This window comes from Vigna unguiculata, chromosome 10 (assembly GCF_037176805.1).
Source record: "Vigna unguiculata cultivar grain cowpea cultivar isolate G323 ecotype 2 chromosome 10, ASM3717680v1, whole genome shotgun sequence".
Classification (NCBI taxonomy): domain Eukaryota; kingdom Viridiplantae; phylum Streptophyta; class Magnoliopsida; order Fabales; family Fabaceae; genus Vigna; species Vigna unguiculata.
In genome coordinates, this window is record NC_140801.1 from 456,678 (window position 1) to 468,210 (window position 11,533).

The 11,533-nt window shown below is 31.4% G+C and overlaps 3 protein-coding genes across 5 annotated transcripts; 1 reads left to right on the forward strand and 2 right to left on the reverse strand.

Moving 5' to 3' along the window:
- Positions 1 to 347: 347 nt before the first annotated feature.
- LOC114166307 (uncharacterized) lies at positions 348 to 3,683 on the reverse strand. Its single transcript, XM_028051021.2, has 9 exons — positions 3,601 to 3,683; positions 2,837 to 2,892; positions 2,621 to 2,749; positions 2,415 to 2,549; positions 2,084 to 2,176; positions 1,849 to 1,983; positions 1,547 to 1,644; positions 1,142 to 1,352; positions 348 to 725 (listed from the first exon to the last, which is right to left on the reverse strand). The coding sequence occupies exons 3-9, from the start codon at positions 2,730 to 2,732 to the stop codon at positions 640 to 642; spliced, it is 870 nt and encodes a 289-aa protein (XP_027906822.1). The 5' UTR covers positions 2,733 to 2,749; positions 2,837 to 2,892; positions 3,601 to 3,683; the 3' UTR covers positions 348 to 639.
- Positions 3,684 to 4,304: 621 nt separating this feature from the next.
- On the forward strand, positions 4,305 to 6,325 carry LOC114165843 (putative pentatricopeptide repeat-containing protein At1g26500). Its single transcript, XM_028050441.2, has one exon. It carries the CDS (start codon positions 4,519 to 4,521, stop codon positions 6,184 to 6,186), a length of 1,668 nt encoding a protein of 555 aa, XP_027906242.1. The 5' UTR covers positions 4,305 to 4,518; the 3' UTR covers positions 6,187 to 6,325.
- Positions 6,326 to 7,258: 933 nt separating this feature from the next.
- LOC114166108 (mediator-associated protein 2-like) lies at positions 7,259 to 9,730 on the reverse strand. 3 transcript variants are annotated; one of them, XM_028050770.2, is made up of 5 exons: positions 9,576 to 9,730; positions 9,309 to 9,449; positions 8,655 to 8,739; positions 8,417 to 8,497; positions 7,259 to 7,812 (listed from the first exon to the last, which is right to left on the reverse strand). In XM_028050770.2, the coding sequence occupies exons 2-5, from the start codon at positions 9,432 to 9,434 to the stop codon at positions 7,439 to 7,441; spliced, it is 666 nt and encodes a 221-aa protein (XP_027906571.1). In that variant the 5' UTR covers positions 9,435 to 9,449; positions 9,576 to 9,730; the 3' UTR covers positions 7,259 to 7,438. The 3 variants fall into 3 exon arrangements, with proteins under 3 accessions (XP_027906571.1, XP_027906569.1, XP_027906570.1); XM_028050768.2 differs by having other exon boundaries at positions 9,549 to 9,724; XM_028050769.2 differs by having other exon boundaries at positions 9,554 to 9,710.
- Between the last annotated feature and the right edge of the window lie 1,803 nt (positions 9,731 to 11,533).

Sequence of the window (11,533 nt, forward strand, 5' to 3'; positions counted from 1 at the left end):
ATCCTTTACAAGTAAAAGATTATGTGACTCTCTTATGTAGTTTTTGAAATAGTGTATTTCTTTTATCAAAACATCATCACTTAGAAATTAAAGAGAAACAAAATAAATTTATAAGATTTATGGATCAAATTCCTCTACACTACCATATATAATAATGTCCATTTCTCAATCATTATAAGGATGTATATTTAAAAATATTTAAGATCATGATTTTCACAAGATAATTTTTTGTCAAAATTTTATATTTACAACACAATATTTTTGTATAGGATAGATTAGTGTAACTAATTACTTCATTAAGTTTATCAAATAATTTAGGATGAGATTAACAAATTTAGACTATATACTTATATAGTTAACAAAATTTTGCATATAAATGACAACTAACAAATACACAGATTGTTGAGCTTATAACAATGTTGCCAAAAAATAATGAAGTTCCCACCCCTGCAGAGTCATGTAACTCGAAATAAAATAATGATTACCTACATTTGTGTACAAATACCTTCGGCAAAATTGGAATGATAAATGAAATCTTTTTTTAAATGATTTGTGGAACAATTCAACTTTAAGACTTCATAACTAACCTAGATTCCCATAAAAACTACAGTGAACCTTGAACTGTGCTAAAAACATTGATTAATAAGGCCTAAATTTTCTGGCAGCTCTCATCTGCTGTAGACGTTTTTTATCCTCCTCAAATTTGCTCTGCAGTGTCATGATCTCTGCAAACAAAATAAGAAGGGTTTATCTCACCTTGATCACCAACAATAACAAAAATCTAATCAAAATCAATTTAAACAGTTACTAGGTTTTGATTTCCAACAACTTGAGCTAAGAAACAAAATGAGATATAAAGCATGATATACATGAAATCATATAATTCCTTAAGCAGTTCCAACCAATAGCAACATGAGATCCATTTCATGAATATCCAATATGGGAATAGAAATGGAAAAACATTACGGTTTTTTTTACTTACACATTAAGGAATTCATTAGAAACAAAAGAAAAGCAAATGACATCAGCTTCTAAATTTTTTTTATCCAAACTTTGATAGAAAACTCCCTAATTAATGAAATTTGTTTGACATAAACAGAACAACTTTTAGGTCACTTTCAAAAACAAATACATATTTTACCATTTCTCTGTGCTTCTCTCTTTTGAAATCGGTAGAAATCAAGACCAACTTCTTTATGTTTCTTTTTGGTCATTTTGTTCTCCACGGCTGCTTGAGCAACCGAACCCACTGCAATTCCAGTTTCAGAATCAGTAGTTTTCTTTCTACCTTTATGGTGTACAACAACTGTCCACCCCCCTTCAGCAGCAAGGGCTTCTTTTTCTTTTCTTTCCTGCAATCATAAATAAATCATTACATGTAAAACAAAAATAAAGACAAAACAATGTGGGATCATTCGTACGATATGAAAAATAAAAGCCTAAACATTTATGGAATTCAAAAACATGCTTATGAATCAGTGCTTAATATGACAAGTGTGTCTAATCATTCTGTTGTCATTACATGCATGTTTGTCAAAACAATTACCTCTTCCAGTTTCTCTTCATGAGCAATTATAAAGTCATCAATTTGATGCTGCAATACTTCCAATCCTGGTCTGCTTTGATGGTATTCCATGATCCATTCTGTAGTTTCAGAAGTACCCATTCAGAAACTATTGTTAGTAAATTGGTGACAAATATGGACAGAAAACAAAGGTGCATCACAATCCATTCGATCAACAGATTGAAAGAAAGATATCTCTAAATGTTCAAACATGTTATGAATGTCTAACGTTTGGAGTTTTAAATCAAACGAAAAGAAATGCACTTAATATTAACAATTCATACTTTTCATTCCTTTTGAGCAGTCATCATCTACGGAGGAAATAGTATAAACTTCCTTCAGATTGTTGTACCCTTCTCCCTTATCCTGGGAATTTCTATCCTCCTGTTTTCTTTTTTTCTTATCTTTCTTTGACCTACCTACATCATAAAAGTTGTCAAGAGGGAAACCAATGCATAAGTTTAAATATTACAATCCAAAATGACAAAACGAATTAAACTAGAAAATGTATTTTCTTACAGGGTTTGGTAACTGCTCCAGTATCCAAATCTCTATGACCACCAATATCTTGGATCTCCTCAGCACTAGAATGACAATTATCTACTACTTCATCTGTAACCATTTAACCAAATATGTTGAACATGATCAGGATGACATAGTTAAAGTACTTTTTATAAAAAGATGTCTATACCAAATGCCAGAACAGGGAGAAACAATGCCACCAAATGAAAATTAACACAATATATAGTACTACAATAGTATGAGCAATTGTTCTACAACAATTGAAAATAAAATATATTCTAGTTTAAACTCTGACACTAGCCTACACTCCATATAACTTCTAACTCACCGCTTTGCTCTTCCAAATCAACTTCTTCACCCTTCGGTTTTCGTTTCCTAACTAGACTTTTGTCCTTGTTCTTCCTTTTTTTGTTGACAGAAGCCTTCTGCTTCTTTGTGTCACTAACATGTATTTCATTATCCACTGAAACAAACACTTTACATCAGACACAGCCAAACAAAAGGGTGATGATTATGAAAACAAAGCACAGTTACCTTCCACGTCCTCCACAGTAGCTTGTATCTCTACTTCATCATTTTGTTCCCTGTTCCTTTTCTTCTTCTTTTCCCCAGTATGCAGATCTCTTTTAGCCTTCTTTACCTTCATTGTACCAAATACTCAACCTGTGAGTGAACAAAAAATATTATGATTAATCCGCAAACTACGAATCAAGTATACACAATGCATAAGAAGCATTCACAAGGACGAACCTGGAAGGACCAACTAAACAATGACAGAGCCTGCAGATGCAAAGGAGGACGAAGCTCTGCAAGAAGAAAACCAAAACTGATTTAACAAATTAACTCAAAAGCAGAACAAATTGCTAGAATCTCAAAACCACATTGCAACGCATGAAGTAAATGCAGATCTAGGAATTGTGCCATGCAACAGCGCTATAGTCGCTGCTTAAATCAAAGCCTACAAATAACTTGTGCTCATTTATCCCAGTATCTCAACACACTCAAAATTAAACGTAGCATCACATTTTCTTTCTCCATAACATCCAAAAACAGTTCAATCTCGTTAGACAGTTAAAACCACTGAATTGGGTGGATTGACAAATAGAATACCCTAAACGCATATCCGCACGCATCATCAACAGACCCAACAAAAAAAAAATTAAGCTAAAAATAAAACAAAACCCCGATTCTCTGTTTCTTGATGAGAATAAAAGAACAAATACCATAAAATGTACACAAGCCTCAACACAACATTTCTCTTGAACACAATAGCCGACTCACTCATTTAAAATCACAATGACAATGCATGGCGAAGAGAACCCCAAAGACAACGAGGATTAAGAGCACAAGAATAGGTCTTGATTAAAACAATGATATTAATTCAAATAACAAGAATAGGGATTGAGCACAAACAATAGACAACGGTGAGTAAAACCAAAACAAAGAGACTCTAATCGTTTATAGAGTAGCATTACATTCAATTCAAATAGTGAATAGATAGAGAGAGAAAGAACCTTGACAAAAGGGGGAATTGCACGAGCTCGTGCCACTGCCACGGCGGCGGAAGAGTAAAACTGCTTTGTGAAGTGAATGGAGAGAAAACCGAATGAGAAATGGGTCCTCACACACACACACACACGTGTGAGTATTTTTTTTCTTCTTTTTACTTAAATTTAAAATTTTAGTGACAATTTAAATTAGTTTCTTTATCAAATTTTAGTCTGGCCATCTTATAAATGTATGAATCTAATTTTTTTATTTATAAATTATTAAATTTATTTAATATATCAAATATATTTTTCAATTAATATTAAAAATGAAAATGTGTCGAAGTATAAATATATCATGACGTTTAAAACGTGACATAAATATAATAAATTTTGATTAAAAAATTAAGTTAAGCAACAGAAAACCTATTTAACCAAGTTGCACTTCTAAATCCTTCATATTTGTTTATAGGGTTCATCGTATATCTACAATAAAGTGAAATATAAGAAAATAAAAACAAAGTAGATTGCATGAATAGAAATTTAATTCAAATTAAAATATGTTTTTACTTTTTTATTTTAAATATTTACCCTAGAAGTCAATGGTGAATTGATGATATAAGTATGAGTTTTTTATTTACATAATAGTTATAGAAGATACATCATTATTAATTAATATATATTATTTCAAATAATTCTTTTATACTTAAGAAGAGAAACCCTAACCTGCCTTAATCCAGAAACTCAAAGGAGAAAGTGGGAAGGCAAAATCTGAGAAAGACACCAATAAATAAACAAATGCAATACCTACGAACAAACAAACAAATCCGCTGTCGTTTTTATCTTCTAGTGTTCAACCGAGCTTGCTGAACTGAGAAACGATTCTACGAGTTAACTAAGAAAGAGGAAAAGCAGAAAACCATAACATTGGTCTTTCAAACTGTAATGCTTTGCAGGCCTCGAAATGCCGCTGTTTTCGCTGTTCATGTTTTCAAAGCTTCTTCAAGATTTCTTCATTCCTCTTCTCCCCAAACTCACCCCAATTTCCCAATCCCACGCAGCAATTCACCCCCTTCTCATGTCGTTAACCCTTCCTCTCTTCTCTCTGATCTTGTCTCTTGCGCCCACAGCGACATGGCTGGCGTTTTTGCTCTCCACAAGCGAGAATTAACCTCTAACCTCGTTCTTGGCGTTTTGAGGGGCTACAAGCAACTGGGTAGGGCCAAAACCTTGAAATTTTTCTCCTTGGCCGGGTCCCACATGGGGTTTCACTTTGATGATTCCGTGGTTGAGTACATGGCCGATTTCTTGGGGAGAAGAAAGCTCTTTGATGACATCAAATGCTTGCTGACCACAGTGGCGTTTCACAAAGGTGGAGTGTCGCCTAAGGCATTGGCCATTTGCATCAGGTTTTTGGGGAGACAAGGAAGAATCAAGGAAGCACTGTCACTGTTTGAGGATACGGAGACTGTGTTCAAGTGTAAGCCTGATAACCTTGTGTGCAACAACATGCTTTATGTTCTCTGCAAGAGGGAATCATCTCTGGAGATGATTCAGCTTGCACATTCAATCTTTCACAAGATTGAAACCCCTGATACTTACTCCTGCAGTAACATGATTGTTGGGTTTTGTAAGTTTGGTAGAGTAGAGTCAGCCCTTGAGATTTTCAATCAAATGGAGAAGATTGGAGTGCTCCCTACTCGATCTGCTGTTAATATGCTTATTGGGGAGCTGTGTTTGACGAGTGCAAAAGAAGGATCTGTTGAGAAGGTGAGAGTGAGGAACACTCGGAGACCATATACTATATTAGTTCCTAACATGGGAGGAAACAGTGATGCAATGCAGCCTGCAGTTCAAGTGTTTTGGGCAGTTTCTAAGGCTGGATTGTTACCTAGTTCTTTTGTTGTGGTTAAGGTTATGTGTGAGCTTTGTCGTTTGGGTAACACAGAAGAAGCTGGTAGAGTTTTGAGGATTGTTGAGGAAAGAAAACTGAGGTGTGTTCATGAGGGTTACTCTGTTGTTATAAAGGCATTGTGTGAATGTCACAAAGTGAAGGAAGCTAGTGATTTGTTTGGGAGGATGTTGAGCCTTGGCTTAAAGCCAAAGTTGGTTGTTTATAACTCTGTTATACTTATGCTGTGTAAATTGGGAAAGTTAAAGGATGCTACCAGGGTTTTTGAAATCATGAACAAGAACAGGTGTCTTCCTGATGATTTAACCTACACTGCTCTGATCCATGGTCATGGTGAGGGTAAGAACTGGAAAGTTGCTTATGATTTGCTGATTGAAATGTTGGGTTTGGGATTGCTTCCAAATTTTGACACATACAATTTAGTGGAGAGTCTTTTGAGAGAACATGGTAGGTTGGATCTGTGTGTTAAATTGGATAGAAAATTGGAGAACCAGAAGTTGCAGAAGTTGTGCAGAGGAGGTGAACTAGATGCTGCTTATGAGAAAGTGAAATCAATGCTGGAAAAGGGTATTCCTTTGTCAGCTTATGCTAGAGACATTTTTGAACAGGTGTTTCAGAAGTGTGGCAAGCTAAAAATAGCACGTCAGTTACTGGAGAATACCGAAAGAGTTCAGAAGGCTGAGGAGATTGACAAAACATAAATATTTAGAGCAACAAAATTCAAATCTGTTACTGTTGGAAGTTGGAAGATTTAGGTTTTATAATGATACTTATATTTTACCATAACTTTTTCCCTCAATCTTAGTTTCAGTTTGTATTGTATCTTCTAAAAGTCTTGCATTGCACTGTAAATTGAATAAAAGAAAAGAAAGGGTTTTTGATCTTCAATTTTTTCACTTATAGACTAATCCTCAAGATCAAGGCACATTGTATCATTAAGGAGAGATTCATCATCATTCAACAGATAAATAAAGCAACACAATACTTTTAAAACTATTTAGATTAAAACTAAATGAATGAGTTATTTTGATCCATTAACTTTAATTTATCCATGATCACAAAAAAAAAAAAAAAAAACAGGTGAATTGGAGCATATTGGCCTAAAATCCTTTAATGATGAAGAAGAGCGAAGAGCAATGAGTGTTCGGTCCAAAAACTTGAGCATATTGGCCTAAAACCCTTCCACTATTGGCCTGTCTTGTTTTTTTCTTTTTTCCTTCATTTTTTAATAAATTATTTTAACATGTATGATTTATATTGCAAATAATAAATATATTACATTTTCAATAAGCATCTTTTTATCCGTCATAAATACAAATATTGATATGCTTTATTTCAAAATAATAAATTAAATTTTATTAAAAACTGAAAATAATCATCCATTTTTTATAAGCCTAATATGCACTTACAACGTCTGAAAGAAAGCCCTGCAGAATTCTACGATGCCTAACTTTAAATTTTAGGTTCATGAATTCACGTATTTTTCCCTGTTGACATTCTTTCTCTTTTTTGTTTTATTTTATATTTTGGAAATTAGTTCCAGAAACGTAATTTCCAAAATATTACCTTCACTATTCTTTAACCCCTTCACATGTATTTTCTCTCCTATTTCTTCCTTTGTAAAAAACAATACAATTTTATCAAAATTTCATTCAGTCCACTTTTGACAACAAAGGCTTTTGACAACAAAGGCCCTAACGATGTGATGCCAGCAGGGTTTCAAAAACATTATTAGGACCAAAACAATCCAACCATAGGAAGAACACAACTGAATTAGTACACAAAGATAAGACATAAAAATTAGAAAAGAAAGGTCCTTCAATTAGTGAACATTGTGAAACTGAAGCAAATGACAATTTGAAAAATAGAGGAAAATGGTAGCCACAGAAAATACAACGTAAATTCATCATCCTTTTACAACATAGAACTCTTGCCCTATTCTTTCCTATATAGTTATTCCGTAAGTTTTCTTCTCTTTGGTTTTCCTTCATGAGAATATTCCGGGGACATAGAGGAAATGCCACTGCTGTGACCATGTGAGACCTCAGACAAGTTGAATTTAGATTTAGATTTAGATTTAGAATTAGACTCGTGTCTTTTTTTTGAAATACTTGATGGCTCACTATATTCAGACAAAGAGCTTTTCTGTCTGCTACCTTTTGATGAAGCTGCACGTCCACCACTTTGCATAGGAAAGTATCGAGATGAAGTTGTCCCCGTGATTCCAGAAGAATGTCGATGTGCATGTCTTACGTTGGTTGAATTGAGGTTCTCAAGTTCTTTAGGATCAGGGTAATGGACGGTTGAAACTCGCATCGAAATCTTTGCTGCAGTAAAGCGAAATAAATAACTTCTCTTAATGCTTGAATTCAAAGGCTACAAAATTAAAAACCTGTAAGAATTAAAAGTGCTATTAAACAAAGTGACAAAGAAAAGTTTTTAGAAGGTTAAACAAACACACCGGAACCTTTTGGAAGTGATTTTTAAAAGAAGAAAAGAATGTGGAGCAAATGAACTCTTACTATCACGACTCATTAACTATGACTATATTAGGAAAAAAAAAAGAAGATATACTTGAGGTACTAACTCAGGGATGTTGCAGCAAGTACATCCAATCCAACACCATTGTAAAGGCTATTTACTCAGACAACTTTTGATGTAGAACCAAGCACCAGCCCAACTTACATGTTCTAATGACTTGAGATTTTACCTCAAATTATAGTAACTAACAATAAAGCTCTCTTGGAGAGCTGTGATAACTCTCAAATAATTCTTACATTGAAATAACCAAAGAACAAAGATTAGTCATGGTCCCATCCTACATGTTCTTGTAACTTGAGATTCTACCTCAAATAATAGTAACAACAAAGCTCTTGCTTTTTGTGAGCCACAACAATTCTCAAACAAAAACCAAAATCTATGGATACTTACCAATTTTTGGTTCTGTAGAGGAAACAAAAACTGTTTCGTCTGGTTCCTGACCGAAAAAGCTTACAAAATCATATACCTTACCTGCCAACATAAAATGAAAATTAAGGCACTCGCAGAAAGCAATCATATTCATCTACAACACACACAAAAAGAAGAAAAGCACCAATTTAGAGATCAATTATGCAGAAATTTAAGTTGAAAAAAATAGGTCGTGGCACAGATGAATAATTTTATTTACCTGATGAACCCTCAAAGCGGGCTACTTTACCATCATTATGAAGTGTGAGAGACAATTTCTTTCCATGTATGTCAGACAAAAAATCCTGGACAACATCATACACACATCAAGCAAGACAACAATGGCAATAATTAACACAACACCAAGCAGGGCTCTTCCACCATCTAACTCCTAGATGGAAGGAAACACCGCCAATACACATACCAGCTCATTTGAATAGAACTCAACCTTAAAAAGTTATAAAATTGACCAGTCTCCTATAATAAAGTAAGGGGATAAATGTAAGCAAATGAATAGAGGTAATACACAGAAATGTATTTTTCCACACTCCTTAATGAGAGCTAGCACAACAAAATTAACACGAAACATACACGGGAATTTTTAATCACCAATCAGAATCTAACACAATTAAAACTCCGCTTAGTAGATAGGCTTGATAAAAAAAGAAAAAAAAAGAAACCTAATTGTTTGAAAACTGAAGTCAATTTACTCACTTTTATTTTTAAATTTGTTTGATACTACACTTGATTTTCCACTTCGTGATGAACAACAATATCAATCCTTAGTGATTTTTCTTTTTCATTTAGTTGGTATCAGCAGTTCAGATTCCGTTCAAAACAAATAACCAAACAAAGGCATAAAGGAGAAACTTACATTGGAAGAAGGCAACTTAAGAAACAAAAGTTCAGTTGAGTCAGTCAAGTCGATCAGAGCTTCATTGCTGTCTTCCACGTATTCTGCAGAAGGCCTGTAACCTTCTGCACCCTCCAAATCCGCCATTGAAATTTGCAGAGCCTAAAATAAACACAGAAGAAAGGAAAATAAAAAATCAAATACCGAAATTAATACAAAAAAAAATATTGTACAAAAACAATTAATATATGAAATACATGCCTTACTCTTTTTTGCTTCCTTCTTTACCTTTCTCTTCTTGCGTTTGTGTCTTTCTCCGAGCCGCTGAATCAGAATCTCTTTACGTTCCTTCTGTTGCGTTGGTGTTCTTCGGTGCCACTTACGAAAAACCCTAGACTTTAAAATTTACCAATCATATAGTTTTCTTTAGGGATTCAATGTTATAATTTGTAAAGTGAAATTTATTTTTCCTTCCACAAATTTCAGTTGTTAATTAATTATTTATAAATATACCGTATCAAAATATATTAATTGACAAGAAATATGTAATTGTCTTTTAAATATCTTTTTCTTTTCTGAGTTTCGAGACTTATCTAAAGACTAACTTTTAAGTACGAAAGTAAATATACTTTTTACAATACCATTTAACTATACATTATCCTATGGGTATCTAAATTTATTTTTTTATCATTAATCATAATTATAAAAGCAAATATAATTTTTTTTCACAATTCTATTATAAATATTTATTTTATAAGTACTTTTTATTATAAATAATTATTCTAATTTAATTACAAAAGAAATTTATCGAATAAATTAATTAAACTTTAAAAAATGTTAGTACAATTATTTAATCAGATTTTAAGATAATTTTTTTATATTAAATGATCAGATTATTTATTTTTTAATTCAATATCTACACACAAAAAAATATGATATATATCGGTGAAAACACATAACACGTGTCTTCACCTTTTTATTATAGGTAATTTTTGTTTGTAATTTATTATGGATAATTTTTATTATTTTTGTAGGTAACTTTTTTATCACAACAAGTTATTTTAATTTTAAAAAATGATTAAATTTAAAAATGGCCAAATAAAAAATAGGATCAAATTTTTAAAAATCACTTAAAACAAATAATTAATGATAACATTAGAAAATGAAAAAAAAAAATTGAACACCAAAATGAAGAATTAACTTATATATTAGTATAGAAGTATAAATATTAGTAAAAAGGTATAGATATCATAGATTATTCTAGATTATACAAGAATAATTTATACCTAATCATAAATATAAAAAATATTAATAACTTGTGAAATTCTTTTTTTATTATAATTAATTTTGTATATAATTAACCATTTTATTTCTATTATATTATAGTGGACACTAATATAAACAAACTTGCTAAAATTAAAAGTCAACAAGCATTTTCCAAATCATAGATATTAAAAATATATCGTTATTGTAATTTTTATCAACAATGTGGGTGTTCATTAATTCATGTAAATAAGTCAATTTACCTTTTAATTTATATAAAGTGGTATATTTTAAAAATATTACGTGTTTTTTTTTATCTAATTAAATAGAAATAGAATTAAATAACAATTTTAAAATTATATTCAAAATAATATACACGCATTATACATGGTATATGTCGTAATTATTAAAAGTAAAATATGAATACATATGTATAAATAAATAAATACAACCTAAAAATATATATATTACTATATTAAAAAAAATTACCAATTTTTTTTTTAAATATACAGTTTATTCAAAAAAGTAACAAAGTCAATACCATGACTAAATTTGCTTATTCAATAATGTTTAGTATAGAACACTGAAATTTATGGTAAAAGAACAATTTCAGTATGGTATTCTTTTTATACATACCAAAAAATTATTTAATCCTTAAATTATTATGAATACAAATATTTGTATCATTCTAGATTTATATACCTCAAATAATGTAGACAGCGTTTTACAAAAGAAAAAAAATTGATCTAGATAGACTAAAAATCAATAGCTATGCCTTCAAAATTAAGAGATAAAAAATAATTACAAAATTAAATATTTTAAAGAGCACATATATATACTTTATACATTTATTAATTATCAATATTACATGCAGAAAAAAAATAAAGACTTTTTCTTTTCTTTCCTTACAAAATTGCTAATTCCTCTAACTGTTTCGGTATTATTTTACTCACTATTATCTATTTTTCTTTCACTTTTTGTCA